This window comes from Oncorhynchus mykiss, chromosome 2 (genome assembly GCF_013265735.2).
Source record: "Oncorhynchus mykiss isolate Arlee chromosome 2, USDA_OmykA_1.1, whole genome shotgun sequence".
In the NCBI taxonomy this organism is placed as follows: domain Eukaryota; kingdom Metazoa; phylum Chordata; class Actinopteri; order Salmoniformes; family Salmonidae; genus Oncorhynchus; species Oncorhynchus mykiss.
In genome coordinates, this window is record NC_048566.1 from 89,394,496 (window position 1) to 89,422,464 (window position 27,969).

Below are 27,969 nucleotides of genomic sequence, written 5' to 3' on the forward strand. Positions count from 1 at the left end.
GTGGCGCAGCGGTCTAAGGCACTGCATCTCAGTGCTAGAGGCATCACTACAGACCCTGGTTTGATTCCAGGCTGTATCACAACCGGCTGTGATTGGGAGTCCCATAGAGGTGGTGCACAATTTGCCCAGTGTCATCCGGGTTAGAGTTTGGCCAGGTAGGCCGTCATTGTAAATAAGAATTTGTTCTTAATTGACTTGCCCAGTTAAATACCTTTATTTAAATACAATACAAATTAAAAATGCTTGTCCCTTCCCATGCCACTCATTGCATAGCAATCTAATCTAGTGGGACATTCCTTTGTGCTGATAAATATTGTTGTGTTTTTCAACAATGAGTTACCTGACAAAATAAGATGCCATTTAATAAATATTGGATGCGGTGTTGATGGAACAAAAGAACCACAAAGGATTTTCACGTTACATTGTATAATTTAAATCTGCATATAGCCGCAAGTAGCCCATCCGTCCGCCTGATGGCACTATTACTGCAGATGACAAGCGCTGTAAAACGAATAATAGCGACATCTGGCGGCCTATTGGGCTAAAATGCAAGTTGTTGTTACATAGTTGCTACCAAGTTTCCTGCACAGCATTTGAACGTTGACTGGCAGGCACGTGGGTGGTGGTTGCTACAAAGTTACACCCTATAGTGTCCAGAATGGGAAATTTGTCAAAACATCAATCTAAAAAGGAAAGTATCAAAGTTATCAGATGTATTTTAGTATGTAGTGGCTGGCATACGTTGTTGATCGTCGAATGTTGAGTATAAACACCCGAACGCATTTTTTGTGGGAGGAAACCTCCTGTACGCATGATGTTGCATTCACCAAACAACATACCATCCAAAATGTGACGTTGTACTTACTGTACGCTAGCATTTGGCGTAGTCTTCTACGCACGATAGTAGCTTTCACTCAAATGACATTTAAATGGCTACACTGTACAGCACAGTATATCGGTGCTCAAAATGTACGAATAGTAACATTGTTTCCATGTACTTTGTAACAAACCGCGCTTGAGTCGACTCTGCTTTGCAACCTCATTGTTATTTGTACAAGAATCTATTTGCGTTTCTACGTTTTTGACACACATTTGAAATGAACGAGGAGGAAGACTTTTTGCAGAAAATAAGGCTGGGGTTTGAAGAACTCTGTCGAGCTTTGAATATGGACGTGGAGGCGAGCAACGAAGCATGGAGGAGTTACGAAAGCATAAGAAAAAAATACACATTAGAGGTATGCCTAATTATGTCTGTTGTATTGTATATTGTACAGTATATTATAATTGTTCCTATTTTGGCAACCGGTTTAGCAGTAGTTCACGTGTAGTCTGCCTCGCCTCTACCTTATATGACACATATGTTAAGTCGTGACATTTTCTATTTAAAAACGCAGCTTCTAATATTTTTTGTACATTTGCACAAATATATCATAAAACGGCATTATTGCTAATATTTGTCTATGGAAAGGGGAGGAGTTTTCCGGTGTTGGTCAGGTTTGGAGGCGGACCAATCTCGGGGTCTAGAATAGGACTGGGTTAGGACTAACACTGAGTATGATCAAACGTTTAACATAATTCAGTTTTTAGCCTATTATGTTGTTGAAATGTTCTATAATATATTGTTATAATATAGTCCGCAACCTCTAAATTCAAATGACAGTGTGCATTTTACATTGGCCTAATTAAAAAATGTCCGTAGGGATATGCAGTGGTGTGCCTATTTCAAGTTTCAACGTTTTATTGCCACATGCACAGGATACAGCAGGTGTACAGTACAGTGAAATGCTTAACTTGCGAGCTCATTCTCTGCAATGCAGAATAAAGGTAATAATATAGCTCAGAAGAAAAAAACACATGAAATACGAGATAAGAAATACATGAGGATGCAGTTATATAAAGGTCAGTGCCAGTACCATTAATATAATCTGCAGGGGTACTGGAGTGATTGAGGTAGGTATGAACATGTGAAGTGTGATAAAAGTGACTAGTAGTAGCAGTATAAATACCAATGGCAATAATGATAATCATAATAATTGAACAGGGGTAGAAAGTGGCTGGTAGCAGGATAATTACTAATGGTAATAATCACCACAGCAGCGAATGGTAATAGTAGTCATTATAATCACTATGTGTATATATATTTGGGTACATCTTAATGGTTTATTTTGGTTGCATAAGGTAATATGAAGAAAATAAGAAATCCCTTGAGGGGAGAATTTCCAACATGACAACTCTAGTCCCTGGCCCCATCAGCTTTGACTTACTATTGAGAGAGAACCCTGTGACAGAACAATCATTGAACCTCTCTCACACTCTCGTTCACGCATACACCCACACAGGGCAGTGACCTACACTGGCTGGCCTGTGCCATCTATGTGGCCTGTAGAACACCAGTACCAACAGTGGATAAGGGTACTGCAGAGGGAAACTACGTCTCCCTGACCCGAATACTCCACTGTTCAGAACAAAGGTACGTACGCCCATGCACTTATCTAAATGCTAAATCCTCAACAAAACAGTGTGTTTAATCGAGATTACACACTGAACGTGCCTCTTAATCCAGGACTAAGCTTATTCTGTGTCCAGGAAACTGGCCCTAAAGGTATCCCACATCATACAGTACACAATTTACTGTAGGACCCAAATCCTCATCCAAATTCATCATTGACTTTCATACATGTCTATATGGTATCTTGGCCAGATCTTAGATTCTTGTTCCAGCTTGGTTCTTTGTGCAATAAATGATGTATTAATGTTTAAAAATGCTGAACAAATGACCACACATCAACTAATCATATCTATTTGTTGTAATATATAATTTAAAGAACAGTAAAATACAGTACTAATGGAATTACTCAAACAGTTGCCCTGTTCTCTGATTCCAGCCTCATTGAGTTCTTCAACAAGATAAAGAAATGGCAGGATATGGCCAGTCTTCCTCAGGACTTCCGCCAGAGCACGGAGAAGCTGGAGAGAAATTTCACAGTTTCCGCCGTCATCTTCAAGAAATACGTCCCCATCTTCAAAGCCATCTTTAAGGCGCCCTCGGATGAACCACCCAGAGTCCACAGGAGCCGCAAACAGAGGTGAGTCAGTTGTTGATACTGTAGATGGATATGAACTTCTGATGCTTTACTATTTTATACTGTAGTTTGGCTACTCTTGAAAAAGCCAAGGGGTTTCTTTCCTGGTGCCAGCCTGATCGCGCAATATCTCTGATCAATGCGGTCAGTCTGCTTGACCAGGCTTAAGCATTCTGATTAAACTTATGTATGGATTTATTCTGATTTAATTTATGAATGGGCTTATTCAGATTAAATTTATGTGTGGACTTATTCTGATTAAACTTATGTATGGGCTTATTCTGATTAAACTTATGTATGGACTTATTCTGATTAAACTTATGTATGGACTTATTCTGATTTAGACGCCATCCCTGCACCGTTGCTGAAGTCTTCAACTTCTGCTGGATTCTGTTTGTCCACGCTAAAGGTGAGTACGTCTGTTTTGTTCATTGTAAAATACAGGAAAAGAGGGGAGGACAGAGGGAAAGGGCTAGGGCTCAGTGGGGTACTTTGAAGGAGAAAAGTCTGGTTTGATTGTATTTGAAGTGTTCGCTGCTTGGTTACAGTCAAAGTATAAGTCAGTGACAAGGGCTAGGTACTCTACACTGGGCATGCCAAGGCCTGCACTGATGTCTTGACATCAGCAGGAGACCAGGTGCAAAGGCAAATACTGTAGATGTGTCCTTTTTATATCTCTTTAATCATTAATAATAACACACAAACACACGCAGTCAGATCCTTCAGGGTGTATCAATTATCTTGGCAACATATTGCATTGGGGCAGGTCAGGACTTGCCTGTGTCACAGCCTGGATTTAGCACTGCCAGCAGGCACATGTGTTTATAATAGTTGGCAATACGACAGAGCAGCCTATTTAGCTTGGAAGCCAGTGATTGCTACATTCAGATAGATACATTTGCGGTGACATTTTGGTACGCTAATTGCAGTGAGCAAAATCAATGTTTGAGGCAACCAGCACTACTCTGCAGTCAATACAAGACCTCAATCCTTCAGATTAATTCTATTCAACAAGCTTTATTGGAATGACCAGATCATTGAGGGGGATTCCATTGTCCGTTGTGTCAAAGTGTATTTTGGTCTTTAGAAAAGCACAATAAAATCCTATGTATGATTATGTCTCCTACATTTCTCTGACTTGTCGCTTCTCTCTCTCTCTCCCTCTGCCAGGAAACTTCCCTATGATCAGTGATGACCTAGTGAATTCGTACCATCTCCTTCTGTGTGCTCTGGACCTGGTCTTCTCCAACGCTCTGCTCTGTAATACCAGGAAGGAGCTGCTCAACCCCAACTTCAAAGGTGCACTCCCAGCCCACGCCTATATCCCCTCCGTCGGCCTGTATCCCCTCCGTAGGCCTACATCCCCTTCATAGGTCCGCATCCCCCTCATAGGCCTGCATCCCATCCGTAGGCCTGCATCCCCTCCGTAGGTCTATATCCCCTCCATAGGCTTATATCCCCTTTGAGGACCTATATCCCTTCGTAGGCCTATATCCCCTCCCTAGGCCTATATCCCCTTTGTAGGCCTAAATCCCCTTCGTAGGCCTATATCCCCTTCGTTATTATTGTAACATTTTATGAAATTGTTCCCCCCATAATGACAAAGTAAAAACAGGTTTTTGGAAATGTTGTAAAATGTATGGAAAATTAAAACGGAAATATGACATTTACATAAGTATTTGGGGAGTTTATCCCATTCTTTGGAGATTCTTTCAAGCTCTGTCAGGTTGGATGGGGAGCGTCGCTGCACAGCTATTTTCAGGTCTCTCCAAAGATGTTTGATCGGGTTCAAGTCCGGGCTCTGGCCGCGCCACTCAAGGACATTCAGAGACTTGTCCCGAAGCCACTCCTGCGTTGTCTTGGCTGTGTGCTTAGGGTCGTTGTCCTGTTGGAAGGTGAACCTTTGCCATAGTCTGAGGTACTGAGCGCTCTGGAGCAGGTTTTAATCAAGGATCTCTCTTTACTTTGCTTCATTTATCTTTCCCTTGATCCTGACTAGTCTCCCAGTTCCTGCCACGGAAAAACATTCCCACAGCATGATGCTGCCACCACCATGCTTCACCATAGGGTTGGTGCCAGGTTTCCTCCAGACGTGACACTTGGCATTCAGGCCAAAGAGTTCAATCTTGGTTTCATCAGACCAGGGAATATTGTTTCTCATGGCCTGATAGTCTTTAGGTGCCTTTAGGCTAACTCCAAGTGGACTGTCCTGTGTCTTTTACTGAGGAGTGGCTTCCATCTGGCTACTCTACCATAAAGGCCTGATTGGAGGAGTGCTGCAGAGATGGTTGTCATTTTGGAATGTTCTCCCATCTCCACAGAGGAACTCAGGAGCTCTGTCAGATTAACCGTTGGGTTCTTGGTCACCTCCCTGACCAAGGCCCATCTCCCCCGATTGCTCAGTTTGGCCGGGCGCCTTGGTGGTTCCAAACTTCTTCCATCTAAGAATGATGGAAGCCACTGTGTTCTTGGGGACATTCAATGCTGCAGACATTTTTTGGTGGACTTCCCCAGATCTGTGCCTCGACACAATCCTGTTACGGAGCTCTACAGACAATTCCTTCGACCTTATGGCTTGGTTTTTGCTCTGACATGCACTGTCAACTGTGGGACAAGTGTGTGCCTTTGCAAATCATGCCCAATCAATTGAATTTACCACAGGTGGACTTCAATCAAGTTGTAGAAACATCTCAAGGATGAGCAATGGAAACAGGATGCACCTGAGCTCAATTTCGAGTCTCATAGCAAAGGGTCTGAATACTTATGTAAATAAGTTATTTCAGTTTTTATTTTTAATGCATTTGCTAAAATTTCTAAAAACCTGTTTCCACTTTGTCATTATGGGTTATTGTGTGTAGGTTGATGAGGATTTATTTGTATTATTTTTCATTTTTTGAATAAGGCTGTTACAAAATGTGGAAAAGGGGAAGGGGTCTGAATACTTTCCAAATGCACTGAAGGTTATCCCTATAAAGTGACTAGGCAACAGGATAGATAATAAACAGGAAATGCAGCATATGTGATGAGTCAAATTTTTGTGAAAAACAGGATCAATGCAGATACTCCATGTAGCTATTGGTTAACTATTTAACTAACTATTTAGCAGTCTTATAGCTGTTCAGGGTCCTATTGGTGTTTAGACTTGGTGCATCCGTACTGCTTGCCATGCAGTAGCAGAGAGAACAGTCTAATCAAATCAAATTTTATTTGTCACATACACATGGTTAGCAGATGTTAATGCGAGTGTAGCATTAAGTCTATGACTTGGGTGGCTGGAGTCTTTGACCATTTTTAGGGCCTTCCTCTGACACGCCTGGTGTAGAGGTCCTGGGTGGCAGGGATCTTGGCCCCAGTGATGTACTGGGCCTTACACACTAGAGGTCGACCGATTATGATTTTTCAACGCCGATACCGATTATTGGAGGACCAAAAAAGTCAATACTGATTAATTGGATGATTTTTATATATATATTTGTAATAATGACAATTACAACAACACTGAATGAACACTTTTATTTCTCTCTAAACCATTTGTATTTCATATACCTTTGACTATTGGATGTTCTTATAGGCACTATACTATTGCCGGCCTAATCTCGGGAGTTGATAGGCTTGAAGTCATAAACAGCGCTATGCTTCAAGCATTGCCAAGAGCTGTTGGCAAACACAGGAAAGTGCTATTTGAATGAATGCTTACTAGCCTGCTGCTGCCTTCCATCGCTCAGTCAGACTGCTCTATCAAATTATAGACTTAATTATATAATTATAATTATTATAATATAATAACACACAGAAATACGAGCCTTAGGTCATTAAATGGTCAAATCCAGAAACTATAATTTAGAAACCAAAAAGTTTATTCTTTCAGTGAAATACTGAACCGTTACGTATTTTATCTAACGGGTGGCATCCCTAAGACTAAATATTGCTGTTACATTGCACAACCTTCAATGTTATGTCATAATTATGTACAATTCTGGCAAATTAATTACGGTCTTTGTTAGTAAGAAATGGTCTTCACACAGTTTGCAACGAGCCAGGAAGCCCAAACTGCTGCATAAACCCTGACGCGAATGCGCTTTTGTTAAATCATCAACCGTTTGGCGAAGTAGGTTGTGATTCTATGATAAATTAACAGGCACCGCATTGATTATATGCAATGCAGGACAAGCTAGTTAAACTAGTAATATCATCAACCATGTGTAGTTAACTAGTGATTATGTTAAGATTGATTGTTTAATTCTAGCCAGCAACTTACCTTGGCTCCTTGCTGCACTCGTGTAACAGGTGGTCAGCCTGCCACGCAGTCTCCTCATGGATTGCAATGTAATCGGCGTCCAAAAATGCAGATTACCGATTGTTATAAAAACTTGAAATCAGCCCTAATTAATCGGCCATGCCGACCTCTAGTATACACTACCCTGCGTACGTAGAGTATGTTAAATCTATGGTACGTTTGTATATACAAATATGCATAGTTACTGAAATACCTTATCACGCATCTAATGCAGGAAGCTATTATGTCTCCTCTGATCCACAGGCCTTCCTGAGGACTTCAGCAGTAAGGACTACAAGCCCACTGCAGGGCCTTACTGCTTCATAGAGCAGCTGTGTGAACTGCATGATGGCCTGGTGCTGGAGGCCAAAGGGGTGAAGGAACACTTCTGGAAACCCTTCATCAGTAGGCTCTTCCATAAGAAGGTTAGGCAAACACACACACACACACACACACACACACACACACACACACACACATGGGCCACACAGACACACATACAGATGCACTCAAACACACGCACAGGCACGTACACACACACACATACACACACACACGCCTCAGTCCTACTTGTATGCTCTGCCTCATCTTGGATATTCTGTGTCCTCAACAGATTCTCAAAGGGAAAGAAGAGAGCTTGACTGGCTTCTTAGATCCAGTGAATTTTGGAGACAGTTCGTATGTGTCAATCCTGTAAGACTATATCGATAGTCTTTTGAGTGACATTACTCATATATTTGTGTATACATTTGTTTGTGTAGTGTGTCCATAGGCCGTGTGTATGAGGAGCATGTTCTGGCCACTGGAGGTCTGGATGATAGGATATTTTTGGGAGAGGGCACCCCAGGCCCCTGTCTCTGTGAGGGAGAGGAGAACCAGGACGCCTCAGCATACAGACTCTACAACAGTCAGACTGTAAGACACACACACACACACACATCCGTTACTTGTGTCTTTGAGTCTGAATTCAATCATATGTACAGTAATCCCTGTGTTATGTCTCCTGTGTGTGCACTGTAGGCCTCAGTCCTGAAGCGTATGTGTATGCCGGTCTCTACTGCCATGCAGAGTGTTGGTCGACTACACAGCCTGCTCACTGGACTGAAGCGCGGCCCCAGCCGGAGACTCACAGACTTACTAAGGTATTGCACACCATACAAATAATACATTTACAGAGTGGCTACGGATACAGAGTTTCTCTATCACAATTTGCCCAGGCAAAAATGACTGATATTTCTGCGCATGAGCAGGATTGTTTTTTATTTAGCTGAGTGCCCACTCCGCTGCCAGTGTAGCTGCTGTGCTGAGTGCTGCGCTGCCTCTCCCCCTTCCTTCATCGCCTTTGTCTGGTCGCTGGTGTAGCCTACAAACGTCATGTTGTACCCAAAACTGTTCTCACTATTGCGTTCCCTGTCTCAGTAAGCAAAAGCGCCATTTCATGTTCCTTTTTCAGGATGGGGTAGGCAACATGCAGCTATTTACATGTTTTACACAAAATACATTATCGACATGTTCGTATAAACATTGTTGTCAGTATTGCAAACATAAGCACGACACAAACAGGCAGTCTGGCGATTTCATGATCTTCTTAGCTGCTGAGTTACATGCAGCCACAGTTGAAGTCAGAAGTTTACATACACTTAGGTTGGAGTCATTAAAACTTTTGGCAAGTAGGTTAGGACATCTACTTTGTGCATGACACAAGTAATTTTTCCAACAATTGTTTACAGACAGATTATTTCACTTGTAATTCACTGTATCACAATTCCAGTGGGTCAGAAGTTTACATACACTATGTTGACTGTGCCTTTAAACAGCTTGGAAAATTCCCGAAAATGATGTCATGGCTTTAGAAGCTTCTGATAGGCTAATTGACATAATTTGAGTCAATTGGAGGTGTACCTGTGCATGTATTTCAAGGCCTACCTTCAAACTCAGTGCCTCTTTGCTTGACATCATGGAGAAATCAAAATAAATCAGCAATGACCTCAGAAAAAAAATTGTAGACCTCCACAAGTCTGGTTCATCCTTGGGAGCAATTTTCAAATGCCTGAAGGTACCACGTTCATCTGTACAAACAATAGTACGCAAGCATAAACACCATGGGACCACGCAGCCATCATACCGCTCAGGAAGGAGACGCGTTCTGTCTCCTAGAGATGAACGTACTTTGGTGCGAAAAGTGCAAATCAATCCCAGACAACAGCAAAGGACCTTGTGAAGATACTGGAGGAAACAGGTACAAAATTATCTATATCCACAGTAAAACAAGTCCTATATCGACATAACCTGAAAGGCTGCTCCGCAAGGAAGAAGCCACTGCTTCAAAACCGCCATAAAAAAGGCAGACTACGGATTGCAGCTGCACATGGGGACAAAGATCGTACTTTTTGAAGAAATGTCCTCTGGTCTGATGAAACAAAAATAGAACTGTTTGGCGATATTGACCATCATTGTGTTTGGAGGAAAAAGGGGGAGGTTTGCAAGCTGAAGATCACCATCCCAAACGTGAAGCACGGGGGTGGCAGCATAATATTGTGGGGGTGCTTTGCTGCAGGAGGGATTGGTGCACTTCACAAAATAGATGGCATCATGAAGATGGAAAATTATGTGGATATATTGAAGCAATATCTCAGTCAGGAAGCTAATGCTTGGTCGCAAATGGGTCTTCCAAATGGACAATGACCCCAAGCATACTTCCAAAGTTGTGGCAAAACGGCTTAAGGACAACAAAGTCAAGGTATTGGAGTGGCCATCACAAAGCCCTGACCTCAATCCCATAGAAAATTTGTGGGCAGAACTGAAAAAGTGTGTGGGAGCAAGGAGGCTTACAAACCTGACTCAGTTACACAAGCTCTGTCAGGAGGAATGGGCCAAAATTTACCCAACTTATTGTGGGAAGCTTGTGGAAGGCTACCCAAAACGTTTGACCCAAATTAAACAATTTAAAGGCAATGCTACCAAATACTAATTGAGTGTATGTAAACTTCTGACCCACTGGGAATGTGATGAAAGAAATAAAAGCTGAAATAAATAATTCTCTCTATTATTATTCTGACATTTCACATTCTTAAAATAAAGTGGTGATCCTAACTGACCTAAGACAGGGAATTTTTACTAGGATTAAATGTCAGGAATTGTGAATAACTGAGTTTAAATGTATTTGGCAAAGGTGTATGTAAACTTCCAACTTCAACTGTATATCTGCATATATGGCCTGTGGCATAGCTATGGCACAGGGCGATACAAAACGAACTCGCCCATGTTAACCAGTCTGGATACATGCTCGGCTGCTTAGAATGTTCGGCTGCCCAGAGGTGGAAAGCAGCAAGACACAGACATGCAGTCTAAACAGCGATTGAATGTTCTCTTTTCATCATCATTGCAAACACTGGCTTAGCTGTGCAGGAGGCAGACAGGCAGTCAAGTAGTGTTGTTTTTTCAGGAACTACGATATAACAGCAGGGGTGTTGTAACAGCAGTGGTGTTGTAACAGCACTGGTGTTGTAACAGCACTGGTGTTGTAACAGCACTGGTGTTGTAACAGCACTGGTGTTGTAACAGCACTGGTGTTGTAACAGCACTGGTGGTGTAACAGCACTGGTGTAGTAACAGCACTGGTGTTGTAACAGCACTGGTGTTGTAACAGCACTGGTGTTGTAACAGCACTGGTGTTGTAACAGCAGTGGTGTAGTAAGAGTACATTCATCTGTGTTGTCTTGTGTCAGGTCGTGTGCCAGAGACCCCAGTGAGGTCATCTCCACTAGGCTGAAGGACATGTGTCAGCTCTTCTGCCAGCACTATGAGGGCAACTGGGAAGAGAACGCAGGACTGGGGAAAGACATCGCAGTGTACTTCTGCCTGGCAGAGGCGCTCTACTATAAAACCCTGGAGGCCGTCATTGACCAGGAGAAGAAGAGACTGGGCAACTTGGATCTCTCTGTGAGTCTCACCTGCCCCGCTAGCTTAGCTCAGTTTGCTGTAACTAACTAGAAATTTCACAGAGGTTTCCCATTGACGTCAAAGCATGATTTATGGAATGGTCCAAGTTACGCTCTTGTGTTTTTGGTTTACAGATGTGTTTAAATTGATCCATATGTTGAGATATTGCATGTTATGACACCTTTGACACCGTTGTCCCTGCCAGTCTTACTTGTAAAATATGAACAATCAACCCTGTGTTCTGGTGTCTGTCCTTAGGGTATTCTGGAGCAGGATGTGTTCCAGCGCTCTCTGATGGCCTGCTGTCTAGAGATTGTCATCTTCTCCTACCGACCCCCAGGGGACTTCCCACGAATCATACACATTTTCCAGCTCCCTGCATACCACTTTTATAAGGTACATACTTGTACTTATATCTGTATTTGTACTTTATATTTTATTTTATTTCACCTTTATTTAACCAGGTAGGCTAGTTGAGAACAAGTTCTCATTTGCAACTGTGACCTGGCCAAGATAAAGCATAGCAATTCGACACATACAACAACACAGAGTTACACATGGAATAAACAAAACATACAGTCAATAATATAGCAGAAAAAATAAAACAAAAAGTCTATATACAGTGCGTGCAAATGAGGTAAGATAAGGGAGTTAAGGCAATAAATAGGCCATGGTGGTGATGTAATTACAACATAGCAACTAAACACTGGAATGGTAGATATGCAAAAGATGAATGCAAGTAGAGATACTGGGGTGTGAAGGAGCAAGATAAATAAATAAATACAGTATGGGGATGAGGTAGATAGATGGGCGGTTTACAGGTGGGCTATGTAAAGGTGCAGTGATCTGCGAGCTGCTCTGACAGCTTGTGCTTAAAGCTAGTGAGGGAGATATGAGTCTCCAGCTTCAGTGATTTTTGCAGTTCGTTCCAGTCATTGGCAAAAGAGAACTGGAAGGAAAGGCGACCAAGGAGGAATTGGCTTTGGGGGTGACCAGTGAGATATACCTGCTGGAGCTCGTGATACGAGTGGGTGCTGCTATGGTGACCAGTGAGCTGAGATAAGGCGGGGCTTTACCTAGCAGAGACTTGTAGATAACCTGTAGCCAGTGGGTTTGGCGATGAGTATGAAAGCCAAACAACGAGAGCGTACAGGTCGCAGTGGTGGGTAGTGTATGGGGCTTTGGTGACAAAACGGATCGCACTGTGATAGACTGCATCCAATTTGTTGAGTAGAGTGTTGGAGGCTATTTTATAGATGACATCGCCGAAGTCGAGGATCGGTAGGATAGTCAGTTTTACGAGGGTATGTTTGGCAGCATGTGTGAAGGATGCTTTGTTGTGATATAGGAAGCCGATTCTAGATTTACTTTTGGATTGGAGATGCTTAATGTGAGTCTGGAAGGAGAGTTTACAGTCTAACCAGACACCTAGGTATTTGTAGTTGTCCACGTATTCTAAGTCAGAGCCGTCCAGTGTAGAGGTCGACCGATTAATCGGAATGGCCGATTAATTAGGGCCCATTTCAAGTTTTCATAACAATCGGAAATCGTTTTTTTGGCCGATTTGCAGATTTTTTTTATTACATTTTTTATATCTTTATTTAACTAAGCAAGTCAGTTTAAGAACACATTTTTATTTTCAATGACGGCCTAGGAACGGTGGGTTAACTGCCTCGTTCAGGGGCAGAACGACAGATTTCCACCTTGTCAGCTCGGAGGATCCACTCTTGCAACCTTACAGTTAACTAGTCCAACGCAATAACGACCTGCCTCTCTCTCGTTGCACTCCACAAGGAGACTGACTGCCTGTTACGCGAATGCATTAAGCCAAGGTAAGTTGCTAGCTAGCATTAAACTTATCTTATAAAAATCAATCAATCATAATCACTAGTTAACTACACATGGTTGATGATATTACTAGATATTATCTAGCGTGTCCTGCGTTGCATATAATCTGACTGAGCATACAAGCATACAAGTATCTAAGTATCTGACTGAGCGGTGGTAGGCAGAAGCAGGTGCGTAAACATTCATTCAAACAGCACTTTCATGCTTTTTGCCAGCAGCTCTTGGTTGTGCATCAAGCATTGCGCTGTTTATGACTTCAAGCCTATCAACTCCCGAGATGAGGCTGCTGTAACCGAAGTGAAATGGCTAGCTAGTTAGCGCGCGCTAATAGCGTTTCAAACTTCTGAGCCTTGGGGTGGTTGGTTCCCTTGCTCTGCATGGGTAACGTTGCTTCGATGGTGGCTGTTGTCATTGTGTTGCTGGTTCGAGCCCAGGGAGTAGCGATCAGAGGGACGGAAGCTATACTGTTACACTGGCAATACTAAAGTGCCTATAAGAACATCCAATAGTCAAAGGTTAATGAAATACAAATGGTATAGAGGGAAATAGTCCTATAATTCCTATAATAACTACAACCTAAAACGTCTTACCTGGGAATATTGAAGACTCGTGTTAAAAGGAACCACCAGCTTTCATATGTTCTCATGTTCTGAGCAAGGAACTTAAACGTTAGCTTTTTACATGGCACATATTGCACTTTTACTTTCTTTTCCAACACTTTGTTTTTGCATTATTTAAACCAAATTGAACATGTTTCATTATTTACTTGAGGCTACATTGATTTTATTGATGTATTATATTAAGTTAAAATAAGTGTTCATTCAGTATTGTTGTAATTGTCATTATTACAAATACAAATGTTTTTAAAAATCGGCTGATTAATCGGTATCGGCTTTAATTGGTCCTCCAATAATCGGTATAGGTATCGGCGTTGAAAAATCATAATCGGTCGACCTCTAGTCCAGTGTAGTGATGCTGGACGAGCGGGCGGATTTGGCCAGTGATCGATTGAACAGTATGCATTTAGTTTTACTTGCATTTAAGAGCAGTTGGGATCACAGAAGGAGAATTGTATGGCATTGAAGCTTGTCTGGAGGTTAGTTAACACAGTGTCCAAAGAGGGGCCAGAAGTATACAGAATGGTGTCGTCTGCGTAGAGGTGGATCAGAGAATCACCAGCAGGAAGAGCAACATCATTGATGTATACAGAAAAGAGAGTCGGCCTGAGAATTTAACCCTGTGGCACACCCATAGAGACTGCCAGAGGTCCGGACAACAGGCCCTCTATCAGAGAAGTAGTTGGTAAACCAGGCGAGGCAAACGTTTGAGAAACCAAGGCTGTTGAGTCTGCCAATAAGAATGTGGTGATTGACAGATTCGAAAGCCTTGGCCATGTTGATGAATATGGCTGCACAGTAATGTCTCTTATCGATGGCGGTTATGATATTGTTTAGGACCTTGAGCATTGCTGAGGTGCACCCATGACCAGCCCTGAAACCAGATAGCATAGCGGAGAAGGTATGGTGGGATTCAAAATGGTAGGTAATCTGTTAGTTAACTTGGTTTCGAAGACCTTAGAAATACAGGGTAGGATAGATATAGGTCTGTAGCAGTTTGGGTCTAGAGTGTCACCCCCTTTGAAGAGGGGGATGAATGCAGCAGCTTTCCAATCTTTGGGAATCTCAGACGATACAAAAGAGAGGTTGAACAGACTAGTAATAGGGGTTGCAACAATTCCGGCAGATAATTTTAGAAAGAGAGGGTCCAGATTGTCTAGCCCGGCTGATTTGTAGGGGTCCAGATTTTGCAGCTCTTTCAGAACATCAGCTATCTGGATTTGGGTGAAGGAGAAATGTTGGGGGCTTGGACGGGTTGCTATGGAGGGTGCCGGGCAGTTGACCGGGGTAGGGGTAGCCAGGTGGAAAGCATGGCCAGCCGTGGAGAAATGCTTATTGAAATTCTCAATTATAGTGGATTTATCGGTGGTAACAGTGTTTCCTAGCCTCAGAGGAGTGGGCACCTGGAAGGAGGTGCTCTTATTCTCCATTGACTTTACAGTGTCCCAGAACTTTTTTGAGTTAGTACAACAGGATGCAAATTTATGTTTGAAAAAGCTATCCTTAGCTTTCCTAACTGCCTGTGTATATTTGTTCCTAACTTCCCTGAAAAGTTGCAAAGTTGCATAGGATGTTTTTGTGCTGGTCAAGGGCAGACAGGTCTGGAGTGAACCAAGGACTATATCTATTTCTAGTTCTATATTTTTTGAATGGATCATGCTTATTGGGGCGGCAGGGTAGCCTAGTGGTTAGAGTGTTAGGCTAGTAACCGGAAGGTTGCAAGTTCAAACCCCGAGCTGACAAGGTACAGCTCGTTCTGCCCCTGAACAGGCAGTTAACCCACTGTTCCTAGGCCGTCATTTAAAATAAGAATTTGTTCTTAACTGACTTGCCTGGTTAAATAAAGGTAAAGAAATAAAAAAAATTAACTGGTGAGGAAGGCACTTTAAAAGAATAACCAGGCATCCTCTACTGACGGGATGAGGTCAATGTCATTCCAGGATACCCCAGCCAGGTCGATTAGAAAGGCTTGCTCGCAGAAGTGTTTTAGGGAGCGTTTGACAGTTACAGATGCAGGCAATGAGGCAGTGATCGCTGAGATCTTGATTGAAAACAGCAGAGGTGTATTAGGAGGGCGAGTTAGTTAGGATGATATCTATGAGGCTGCCCGTGTTTATGGATTTGGGGTTGTACCTGGTAGGTTCATTGATAATTGGTGTGAGATTGAGGGCATCAAGGATGTAGGATTGTAGGATGGCCAGGGTGGCCTATAGCAAGCAGCAACGGTGAGAGACTTGTATCTGGAAAGGTGAATTTTTAGAAGTAGAAGCTCGAATTGTTTGGGTACAGACCTGGATAGTAAGACCAAACTCTGCAGGCTATCTTTGCAGTAGATTGCCACACCGCCCTCTTTGGCAGTTCTATCTTGGCGGAAAATATTATAGCTAGGGATGGCGATTTCAGGGTTTTTGGTGGTTTTCCAGAGTCAGGATTCAGACACGGCTAAGACATCCGGGTTGGCAGAGTGTGCTAAAGCAGTGAGTAAAACAAACTTAGGGAGTAGGCTTCTAATATTAACATGCATGAAACCAAGGCTTTTACGGTTATAGAAGTCAACAAATGAGAGCACCTGAGGAGTGGGAGTGGAGCTAGGCACTGCAGGACCTGGATTAACCTCTACATCACCAGAGGAACAGAGGAGAAGTAGGATAAGGGTACGGCTAAAGACTATACGAACTGTCCGTCTAGCACGTTCAGAACAGAGAGTAAAAGGAGCAGGTTTCTGGGCACGAAAGCATAGATTCAAGGCATAGTGTACAGACAAAGGTAAGGTAGGATGTGAGTACATTGGAGGTTAACTTAGGCATTGAGTAATGATGAGAGAGATATAGTCTCTAGAGACGTTTAAACCAGGTGATGTCATCGCATATATAGGAGGTGGAACAACATGGTTGGTTAAGGCATATTGAGCAGGGCTAGAGGCTCTACAGTGAAATAAGACAGTAATCACTAACCAGGACAGTAATGGACAAGGCATATTGATATTATAGAGAGGCATGCATAGCCAAGTGATCATATGGGTCCAGTGAGTGGTTGGGCTGGCTGGGAACACGACGATTCAGACAGTTAGCAGGCCGGGGCTAACAAGCTAGCATTTAGTAGGTCGGGGCTAACAAGCTAGCAGTTAGCAGACCGGGGCTAGCAAGCTAGCAGTTAGTAGACCATGGCTAGTAAGTTAGCAGAAGGTCCTTTGGGGGACATCACGATGGAGGTAAGTCTATTTTTGCCTCCTTGTGCGGTGACGTCGATAGACCAGTCGTAGATTAGTAGGGTTCCAAGTAGCTCTAGATAGCTAGCAGGCCACGGTTAGCAGAATGGGCCTTCAGCTGACGTCGCGCCTAAGAGGCCTGTTGGAATCCTCGGGCAGATTATGTCGGTATTCCAGTCGTAGAGAATCGGCGGGGTTCCGTGCCCCGTACCGGCAGTAGAAGGGGTCTGGATATTGTAGCCCAGGAGTGGGCTTCGGTGGTAGCCCAGGAGCCCTAGCCGGGCTAGCTTCAGGCTAATTGGTGCTTGCTCCGGGATGGAAACGCTAGCCAGGAGTAGTCACCCGGGATTGAGGTTAGCTAGTTGCAAAGATCCAGGTGAAATGGTTCAGAGTTTGCGGTAGGAATCCGGGGATATGGAGAGAAAAATAGATCCGTTATGCTGTTTTTTGAGTCACGTTGTACAAACTGGCTAGAGCTTTCCGAGCTAAAGGTTAGCTGATGACCGCTAGCAGTGGTTTGCTGACTGATAGCTGGTAGCTAGTTAGCTGGCTAGCTTCAGTTGAGGGATTCCAGATCCAAAGTAAATAGAAATACTTTAGAAAAAAACAGATCCACGCCGCATTGGGTGAGACGGGTTGCAGGAGAGTATTTAGAAGTTGAGGTTTAGGAAAATATTTTTAAAAGATATGCAAAGAAAATATGTAAAAAGATATATACAAGGGACACGACAGGACAAAGACGTCTGCTACGCCATCTTGGAATCATCACACATACTGTATGTGTTGACTGTTCTAGTCACGAGTAATTGATTAGACTGTATGTAACCCCTGTCTCAGTGCTTCCATGTGTTTATGGATATATGTGTGCATGCATATCATATCTGTGTAATGTATCTCAGGTGATCGAGGTGCTGGTGCGGGTGGAGCAGGGTCTGTTCAGGAAGGTGGTGAAGCATCTGAACCAGGTGGAGGAGCAGGTTCTGGAGAGCCTGGCCTGGAGGGGGGGATCCCCGCTGTGGGACAGCGTCAGGGGGGCCAAGAACCAACCACCCTCCTGCCAGGAGGTAAGACATCCACAGTATCCCTCCCAATCCCTCATCACTTTAACAGACAGGAAAATGATGCCAAGGCTCACTTCTCACCAACATGCTGAATCATTTGAACCCAAAATGAATACTGAATTCAATGTCTTGAAAAAGATGGACTGGACTGAAATTAGTACTTAATAATAATTGTTCTCATTGATGTTCAGGTGATGCCACCACAGCATCTGGAGGATGGGGACGGAGCCGCCCCTCTCACCCCCAGCAACCATGGCACTGACCTGGGCGCCAACCGTGGTGGGAAAGGTTAGTCAGTTAGCTTTCTATTCAGAAAGTCAGTTTGTCATTTAGCTCAAAATCAAATCAAATTTTATTGGTCACATACACATGGTTAGCAAATGTTAATGCGAGTGCAGCAAAATGCTTGTGCTTCTAGTTCCGACAATGCAGTAATAAAAAGTAATCAAACAATTTCCCAACAACTACCTAATACACACAAATCTAGAGGGGTGAATGAGAATATGTACATAAACTCTGCAAAAAAAGTAACGTCCTCTCACTGTCAACTGCGTTTATTTTCATCAAATTTAACATGTGTAAATATTTGTATGAACATAACAAGATTCAACAACTGAGACGTAAACTGAACAAGTTCCACAGACATGTGACTAACAGAAATTGAATGATGTGTCCCTGAACAAAGAGGGGTCAAAATCAAAAGTAACAGTCAGTATCTGGTGTGGCCACCAGCTGCATTAAATACTGCAGTGCATCTTCTACTCATGGACTGCACCAGATTTGCCAGTTCTTTCTGTGAGATGTTACATCATTCTTCCACCAAGGAACCTGCAAGTTCCCGGACATTTCTGGGGGGAAATGCCCTAGCTCTCACCCTCCGATCCAACAGGTCCCAGACGTGCTCAATGGGATTGAGATCCGGGCTTTTCGCTGGCCATGGCAGAACACTGACATTCCTGTCTTGCAGGAAATCATGCACAGAACGAGCAGTATGGCTGGTGGTATTGTCATGCTGGAGGGTCATGTCAGGATGAGCCTGCAGGAAGGGTACCACATGAGGGAGGAGGATGTCTCCCCTGTAACGCACAGCGTTGAGATTGCCTGCAATGACAACAAGCTCAGTCCAATGATGCTGTGACACACCACCCCAGACCATGACGGACCCTCCAGCTCCAAATCGATCCCACTCCAGAGTACAGGCCTCGGTGTAATGCTCATTCCTTTGACGATAAAAGCGAATCCGACCATCATCCCTGGTGAGACAAAATCACAACTTGTTAGTGAAGAGCACTTTTTGCCAGTCCTTTCTGGTCCAGCGATAGTGGGTTTGTGCCCATAGCCGACGTTGTTTCCGCTGATGTCTGGTGAGGACCTGCCTTACAACAGGCCTACAAGCCCTCAGTCCAGCCTCTCTCAGCCTATTGCGGACAGTCTGAGCATTGATGGAGGGATTGTGCGTTCCTGGTGTAACTCTGGCAGTTGTTGTTGCCATCCTATACCTGTCCTGCAGGTGTGATGTTCAGATGTACCGATCCTGTGCAGGTGTTGTTACCCGTTGTCTGCCACTGCGAGGACGATCAGCTGTCCGTCCTGTCTCCCTATAGCGCTGTTTTAGGCGTGTCACAGTACAGACATTGCAATTTATTGCCCAGGCCACTTCTGCAGTCCTCATATCTCCTTGCAGCATGCCTAAGGCACGTTCATGCAGATGAGCAGGGACCATGGGCATCTTTCTTTTGGTGTTTTTCAGAGTCAGTAGAAAGGCCTCTTTAGTGTCCTATGTTTTCATAACTGTGACCGTAATTTCCTAGCTTCTGTAAGATGTTAGTGTCTTAACAACCGTTCCACAGGTGCATGTTCATTAATTGTTTATGGTTCATTGAACAAGCATGGGAAACAGTGTTTAACCTCGCCAACAGCCAGTGAAAGTGCAGGGCGCCAAATTCAAAAAGGCTTTTCGGCGAAAGCAGAACATATCATTATGTTAGGTCAGCAACTAGTCACAGAAAGCCTTCAGCCATTTTCCAACCAAAGAGAGGTGTCACAAAAAGCAGAAATATAGATAGAACAACTGTTTGGCCTCAGCCTAGTCCACTTGTTGAAACAGCTCTTATTCGACACCCTTCCACAATAGAAGCCTCAAACAACTTTCTAAAGACTGTTGACATCTGCTGTAAGCCTTGTGAAGTGCAATCTGGCCCATAGACACAGCACATTGGATAGGCAATCACTTAAATGAAACCACAAACCTCAGATTTCCCACTTCCTGGTTGGATTTGTCTCAGGTTTTTGCCTGCCAGAGTTCTATTATACTCACAGACATCATTCAAACAGTTTTAGAAACTTCAGTGTGTTTTCTATCCAATACTACTAATAATATGCATATATTAGCATCTGGGACAGAGTAGCAGGCAGTTTATTCTGGGCACCTTATTAATCCAAGCTACTCAATACTGCCCCCCTGTTACCAAGAAGTTAAACCTGTTACAATGAAGATCTGTGAAGTTATTTTGATACTTACAAATTATCTTTGAAAGACAGGGTCCTGAAAAAGGGACGTTTCTTTTTTTGCTAAATTTATAAATATATGGTTGAGCCATGGCCAAGCAGCAAAGGCAAGGTGCAATAGATGGTATAAAATACAGTATATTCATGTGATATGAGTAATGTAAGATATGTAAACATTATTAAAGTGGCATAATTTAAGTGGCATTGTTTAAAGAGACTAGTGATGCATTTATTAGTGGCCAGTGATTGGGTCTCAATGTAGGCAGCAGCCTCTCTGAGTTAGTGATTGCTGTTTAGCAGTCTGATGGCCTTGAATTTTTCAGTCTTTCGGCCCCAGCTTTGACGCACCTATACTGACATTGCCTTCTGGATGGAAGCGGGGTGAACAGGCAGTGGCTCGGGTGGTTGATGTCCTTGATTATCTTTTTGGCCTTCCTGTGACATCGGGTGCTGTAGGTGTCATGGAGGGCAGGTAGTTTGCCTCCGGTGATGTGTTGTGCATACCTCATGGAGGGCAGGTAGTTTGCCTCCGGTGATGTGTTGTGCAGACCGCACCACCCTCTGGAGAGCCTTGCGGTTGAAGGCAGTGCGGTTGCCGTACCAGGCTGTGATACAGCCCGACGGGATGCTCTCAATTGGGTGACAAGCCAAATTTCTTCAGCCTCCTGAGGTTGAAGAGGCGCTGTTGCACACTCTTCATCATGCTGTCTGTATGGGTGGACCATTTCAGTTTGTTTGTGATGTGTACGCCGAGGAACTTAAAACTTTACACCTTCTCCTGCTGTCCCTTCGATATGAGTAGGGGGTGCTCCCTCTGCTGTATCCACGTTTATCTTCTTTGTTTTGTTGACGTTGAGTGAGAGGTTGTTTTCCTGACACCGCACTCTGGGGGCCCTCACCTCCTCCCTGTAGGCTGTCTCATCGTTGTTGGTAATCAAGCCCACTACTGTTGTGTCGTCTGCAAACATGATGATTGAGTTGGAGGCGTGCATGGCCACGCAGTCATGGGTGAACAGGGAGTACAGGAGGGGGCTGAGAACGCACCCTTGTGGGGCCCCAGTGTTGATGGTCAGCGAAGTGGAGATGTTGTTCCCTACCTTCACCACCTGGGGCGGCCCGTCAGAAAGTCCAGGACCCAATTGCATAGGGTAGGGTTGAGTCCCGGGGCCACCAGCTTGATGATGAGCTTGGAGGGTACTGAGCTCTAGTCAATGAACAGCATTCTTACAAAGGTATTCCTCTTGTCTTGTCCAGATGGGATAGGGCAGTGTGCATTGTAATGGCGATTGCATTGTCTCTGGACCTGTTGGGGAGTAATGCAAACTGAAGTGGGTTTAGGGTGGCCAGTAAGGTGGAGGTGAGATGATCATTGACTAGTCTCTCAAAGCACTTCATGATGACAGAAGTGAGTGCTAGTCATTTAGTACAGTTATCGTGGCCTTCTTGGGTACAGGAACAATGGTGGCCATCTTGAAGCATGTAGGGACAGCAGCCTGGGATAGGGAGCTTTTGAATATGTCTGTAAACACACTAGCCAGCTGGTCTGCGTGTGCTCTGAGGACGCGGCTAGGGATGCCGTCTGGGCCGGCAGCCTTGCGAGGGTTAACACATTTAAATATTTTACTCACGTCGGCCACAGAGAAAGAGAGGGGGGCGCAGTCCTTGTTAGTGGGCCACGACGATATTATCCTCAAAGCGGGCAAAGAACGTGTTTAATTTGTCTGGAAGCGTGACTGGTTTTCTTTTTGTAGGCCGTGATTTCCAGTAGACCCTGCCACATATGTCTCTATACCGACATTTTGCCTGTTTGTATGCATGATCGAGTGTATTACACCCACACGTAGTGCAATCAATATGCTGATAGAATTTAGGTAGCCTTGTTCTCAAACTTGCTTTGTTAAAATCCCCAGCTACAATAAATGCAGCTTCAGGATATATGGTTACCAGTTTACATAGAGTCCAGTGATGTTCCTTGAGGGCCGTCGTGGTGTCTGCTTGAGGGGGAATGTACACAGCTGTGACGATAATTTGCAATAATTCCCTTGGGAGATAAATGGCTGGCATTTGATTGTAAGGAATTCTAGGTCTGGTGAGCAGAATGACTTGAGTTCCTGTATGTTGTTATGATTACACCATGAGTCGTTAATCATGAAGCATACACCCCCGCCCTTCCTCTTCCCAGAGAGGAGTTTACCTCTGTCTGCGTGATGCATGGAGAAGCCCGGTGGCTGAACCGATTCCGGCAACATATGCAGAGAGAGCCATGTTTCCGTGAAACAGAGAATGTTACAATCTCTGATGTCTCTCTGGAAGGTAACCTTTGCTCGAATTTCATCTACCTTGTTGTCAAGAGACTGGACATTAGCGAGTAGTATACTCGGGAGCGGTGGGCGATGTGCCAGACCAGGAGGCCACTCCGTCTGCCACTTCTGCAATGCCTTTGTTTTGGGTCGGCTTCTGGGATTAGATCCATTGTCCTGGGTGGTGGTCCAATCAGAGGATCCGCTTTGGGAAAGTCGTATTCCTGGTCATAATGTTGGTCAGTTGACGTCGCTCTTATATCGAATAGTTCTTCCCGGCTGTATGTAATTAGACTTCCTGAGATAACAATGTAAGAAGTAATACATAAAAAAATGAAATACTGCATAGTTTCCTAAGGACTCGAAGCGAGGCAACCATCTCTGTTGGCGCCATCTTGCTGCTATTCCCAGCCATCAGTCAGGCAGTCAATTTATCAGTCTGTTGTGTAATAAATTAAAATAGTCAGTCAGTCAATGGGTTACAGTCAGTTGGTTACTCAGTCAAGTTAACCATGTCACTCCTCCCTTTCCTCTCCCCCCCAGGTGTGTCCACCTCCACCACCACCATGTTGGACCGCTACAGCTGCCCCGCCACGGGCTCGGCTAGGAGACGGCTGTTTGTGGATGTGTCCTGCGACGCCCCCTCGGACCCCTCCACCACCAACCTCACTACCAACCTCAGGACCTCCCAGGCCATCCCTGCTGGACAGACTGTGGTCACCATGGCAACGGCCACAGTTACCGCTAACAACGGACAGACGGTCACCATACCTGTGCAAGGTGACATTTGCAGATGAATTACTGTACAGTATGTCATTATGTTTTCTTGTACACCTTATGCCCCTTCAGCCAAATTACTGTGTGACTCCTATATGCATTATATAGGGAGATTTCTGACTCCAATGCAGCGTGCAGGTTGCTACACTATGATGAATCCTATACAATTATTACATAATATAAATGAGCAATATCATGCCCTCTGACCTTTTTAGGAATAGCCAATGAGAACGGAGGCATCACCTTCATCCCTGTCAAGGTAAGTGTGACGGGACAAGGTACGCTCCAGCCCCTGTCTGCCCAGTCCCTGACTGGCACTTTGACCAGCCAACCACAGACCACCACCACCCTGAAAAGTCCCACTCTCCAGGGCAGCCACGCCGCCGGCAAGCCAATCGAGAAGCCGGCAGCCCAGGGCCCGTCCAATAACGGGCCTCAGAAAAAGAGTTCCCTCTCGCTGTTCTTCCGCAAGGTAAGGGAACACAAACACCATCTTCATCTGGCACGGAATTTAAAGGGATACTTCAGGCATGTTACAAATCTAACTCATGTTTTGGATATGGAGAAAGTCGTTTGGATCTGTCCTAGTAGTCTGTTTCTGCCCTAGCTTTAAGAACCATACAACTATAGCGCTTCATACCATAAATTATAGATTTTTGCTTGAGTTTAAAGACTTAAAGCCACTGTGCTATGCCAACAGGTGTACCACCTGGCCAGTGTGCGTCTCAGAGACATGTGTGCCAAGCTGGACATCTCTAGTGAGCTGCGGAGGAAGATCTGGACGTGTTTCGAGTACTCTCTGGTGCACTACACAGAGCTCATGATGGACCGACACCTAGACCAGCTCCTCATGTGTGCTGTGTACGTCATGACCAAGGTAGGTTAGAGTGTGTGTGTTGGATGTTTGTATGGGGTGGGGGTGTGCGTGTGCATAACGTACTGTACCATGCAGTTTATGTGTAGCATGCAGATTGTTTGTGTGTCCTCTTCCTAAAGACTTGTATTTGTGTTTCCTTACGTTGTTAAGGTGACCAAAGAGGACAAGTCCTTCCAGAACATCATGAAGTGTTACCGCTCTCAGCCCCAGGCTAGCAGCAGCGTGAGTAATGTAGTAGGGCCTTATGGCTAGGGTCAGGAGATTTTCCTGACCTGACCAGTAATAACTCCAGGCCCTAGTTTGAGCCTATTGTACTGTGGCAGCGTCATTGTTTTTCCCTTATAGACACTGAAGTATTGTCAGTTGGAAGGAATAGTGGCAAAGCTATCATTGGACCACCAGCTGTCTGATTTTGTTTACCAGGTCTACAGGAGTGTGTTGATCTCTGGGAGGAAGAGACGTCACTCAGGAAGCAGTGAGAGAAATGGACAGAGCTCTCCTACAGAGACCAGCCATGAGGGTAGGAACACAAACACACCCACACACACACACACACTCACACACACACACACACACACACACAAACGCTATTTTCCATCTCCCTTTCTCTCTACGCCCCTTAGGAAGTGGAGACAGCAGCCCCGTACCCATGTGTTCCACCAGCACCCTACCCACCCCTCAGCCTGGCAGCACCCCATCCACCCCCACCCTGGCCCCCTCCACCTTCCTCTCTACGTCCTCATCCCTCCCTCCCTCCCAGCAGCAGGATGATGAAGGGGGAGTGGTGGTGGGGGAGGAGGAGCGAGGAGACCTCATCCACTTCTACAACCGGGTCTACATCAAACAGATGCTCCACTTTGCCCTGCGCTACTCACCCAGCTCATCCTCTGCAGGGGTGAGCGAGAGAGAGAAAAGAAGGAAGTTATGTCTACAAACTAGCCTCTATTCTGCAAACCTTTCACTTTTTGCATTGTCTTTTGTTTTGAAAACTAACTCTGCTGCGTGTGTTTATCCTTGACAGCTAGAGTCTCCTCCCCTGTGCCTGTACCCCTCCCTGAGGACCAGCTCCCCTCGCAGGGTCCTCCTGTCCCACAACCACTCCATCTATATCTCCCCCCATAAGGCTAGTGACAGCCCCCCCACCGCTACCGCACAGGACAAGATAGACTACTACATCTGCAGTGGCCCAGCCAACGTGAGTCACAAGTACACACACACATACATTACTCATGCACACAATGTACACTGGTTCAGCACAGTATTTTTCAAAGTCTTACAGTGGCTAGTTGATTAGTTGAATCAGGTGTGTTAATGCTGGGGTAGAACAAAAGCCTACACACCCTATAGTGGAGCTTCAGGACCAGGTTTTGATGGCGTCTCGTACTAGTGTCTAAAAACCCTAACTGTTTCTGGAACCTTACCTGACCTGTGATGATGATGATGATGATGATGAACCTCCCTAACCTGTGTCTCTGACCTCTCTCTTAATGTGCAGCGCCTGGCGGAGATCAACAGTATGATCCGCACCGGGGAGACGCCCACCAAGAAGCACAGTATGCAGCTGGAGGAGGAGCCGTCTCCCAAGAGGTTGTGTCCGGACAACCAGACAGCCCTCTTCCGCAGGCTACAAGACGTGGCCAACGATCGTAGCTCCTCCCACTAAGGTTGAACACACCCCCTTCAGAACACACCACTGGCTGAAGTCGGTAGTCACCATACTAGACTGCCATGTTAAAAACAAATAAACTGGCAACATCATCAATATCAAAATTGATGAGGATACATTTGTTTTTCATAAAGGATAAGATCTTCTAGTCTAAGGTTAGTATGATGGTTTAATTTCAGAGTTAGCCTAGTGGTTGGTAGTTAAACATCAGATTTTAGGTTACTTCCGTCTATTCTAGCATGGCCAGATTGTGTCCCTTAACACCATATTTTTCTATATACACCGAGTGCACAAAATATTAGGAACACCTCCTAATGTTGAGTTGCACCCCCCCATTTTGCCATCAAAACAGTCTCAATTCATTGGGGCATGGACTACAAGGTGTTGAAAGCATTCCTAAGGGATGCTGGCTGATGTTGCCTCCAATGCTCCCCACAGTTGTATCAAGTTGGCTGGATGTCCTTTGGATGGTGGACCATTCTTGATACACACAGGAAACTTGAGAGTGAAAATCCCGGCGGCGTTGCAGTTCTTGACACACTCAAAGTGGTGCGCCTGGCATCTACTACCATAACCCGCTCAAAGGCACTTAAATCCACAATCCACGTCTCAATTGTCTCAATGCTTAAAAATCCTTCCTTAACCTGTCTCCTCCTCTTCATCAACATTGATTGAAGTGGATTTAACATCAATAAGGGATCATCGCTTTCACCTGGATTCACCTGGTCAGTCTATGTCATGGAAAGAGCATGTTCTTAATGTTTTGTACACTGTGTATGTCCAGAGTCAAATTAATGTATTTTGTCTAGAATACACAGTAATTACAGAATGGACTGCCATTGGTGTGGAGCTTTGCTAGTTTGTGTATATGGTGGAGAATAATTCAAAATCACATGCATTTTTAAGTGTATTCTATCAGTGTTACTAACTTGCTCATGCCCACAATTTAGCTGTTCAATATACTATGAATGAATTCCTTTCAGTGTTTTGATATTCTTCTTGAGACAAAATCCATCATTACACTCATATTCAGTATGTATTTAGGATTTCATATCTCAGAAGTTTATAAGATTAGTTTTTTTATTGAGTTGCGTCAGAATAGAAGAAAGCACTTAACAATGACCATGTTCTTAAAATATTTTATACATTGTTTGGCCTTGAGTACATGCAAGCATTTCAAATACGTATTTTTAAAGCTTTTGTAACACCAGAGAAGATGACATGGTGTTGTTAACTCTGCCGGGTTTCTTTTCCAAAGTCTTTTGAGCTTAGTTTTATTTTGTTATTTTGTATATAATTGTTTAACTAGGCAGATCAGTTAAGGACAAATTCTTATTTTCAATGACAGCCTAGGAACAGTGGGTTAACTGCCTTGTTCTGGGGCAAAACGACAAATCTTGACTTTGTCAGCTCGGGGATTCAATCTTGCAACCTTTTGGTTACTAGTCCAACACTCTAACCACTAGGCTACCTGCTGCCGTAACATATTTATGCTATTTTTATAACTTTAGATATGTTAGCAAAAAACAGTAACTTTCCATTTTACCAATGACGATACTTAGTAGTAGAATCACTGACAACAATATTTGTTTTCTGTCTCATGTAGCTTCCATTAATTATAAGGTAATACTTTTAGTATCCAATACATTTTATAATTGTGTTGTCAGTCACAATGGCATGTTATCGTTTTGTTGATCAGCAACTTAAAAGTAATGGCAAATGTCTTTGTCTGAACATTGTTGTAAAATAAATAAAAAATAAAGCATATTATTTTATCGTAGGCAGTGTGATTAGTGCCTTTATCCG

At 44.1% G+C, this 27,969-nt stretch overlaps 1 protein-coding gene across 1 annotated transcript; it reads left to right on the forward strand.

Annotated features, from left to right (window-relative positions):
* Window positions 1–561: 561 nt before the first annotated feature.
* On the forward strand, window positions 562–27,943 carry LOC110499234 (retinoblastoma-like protein 2). Its single transcript, XM_021576243.2, has 21 exons — window positions 562–1,235; window positions 2,340–2,470; window positions 2,886–3,086; window positions 3,428–3,492; window positions 4,254–4,382; window positions 7,624–7,784; window positions 7,973–8,037; window positions 8,121–8,274; window positions 8,380–8,501; window positions 11,088–11,301; window positions 11,560–11,697; window positions 17,874–18,038; window positions 18,227–18,323; window positions 23,387–23,623; window positions 23,836–24,092; window positions 24,321–24,497; window positions 24,648–24,719; window positions 24,921–25,017; window positions 25,121–25,392; window positions 25,519–25,692; window positions 25,993–27,943. The coding sequence occupies exons 1-21, from the start codon at window positions 1,098–1,100 to the stop codon at window positions 26,158–26,160; spliced, it is 3,234 nt and encodes a 1,077-aa protein (XP_021431918.2). The 5' UTR covers window positions 562–1,097; the 3' UTR covers window positions 26,161–27,943.
* The last annotated feature ends 26 nt before the right edge of the window (window positions 27,944–27,969 follow it).

Excerpts from the sequence above, each read along its gene's own strand:
- LOC110499234 (XM_021576243.2), top strand. The coding sequence starts at position 1,098 with ATGAACGAGGAGGAAGACTTTTTGCAGAAAATAAGGCTGGGGTTTGAA. Across the intron at positions 1,236-2,339 it reads GAAAAAAATACACATTAGAG|GGCAGTGACCTACACTGGCT; the intron begins GTATGCCTAATT and ends ACACCCACACAG. Across the intron at positions 8,502-11,087 it reads AGACTCACAGACTTACTAAG|GTCGTGTGCCAGAGACCCCA; the intron begins GTATTGCACACC and ends GTCTTGTGTCAG.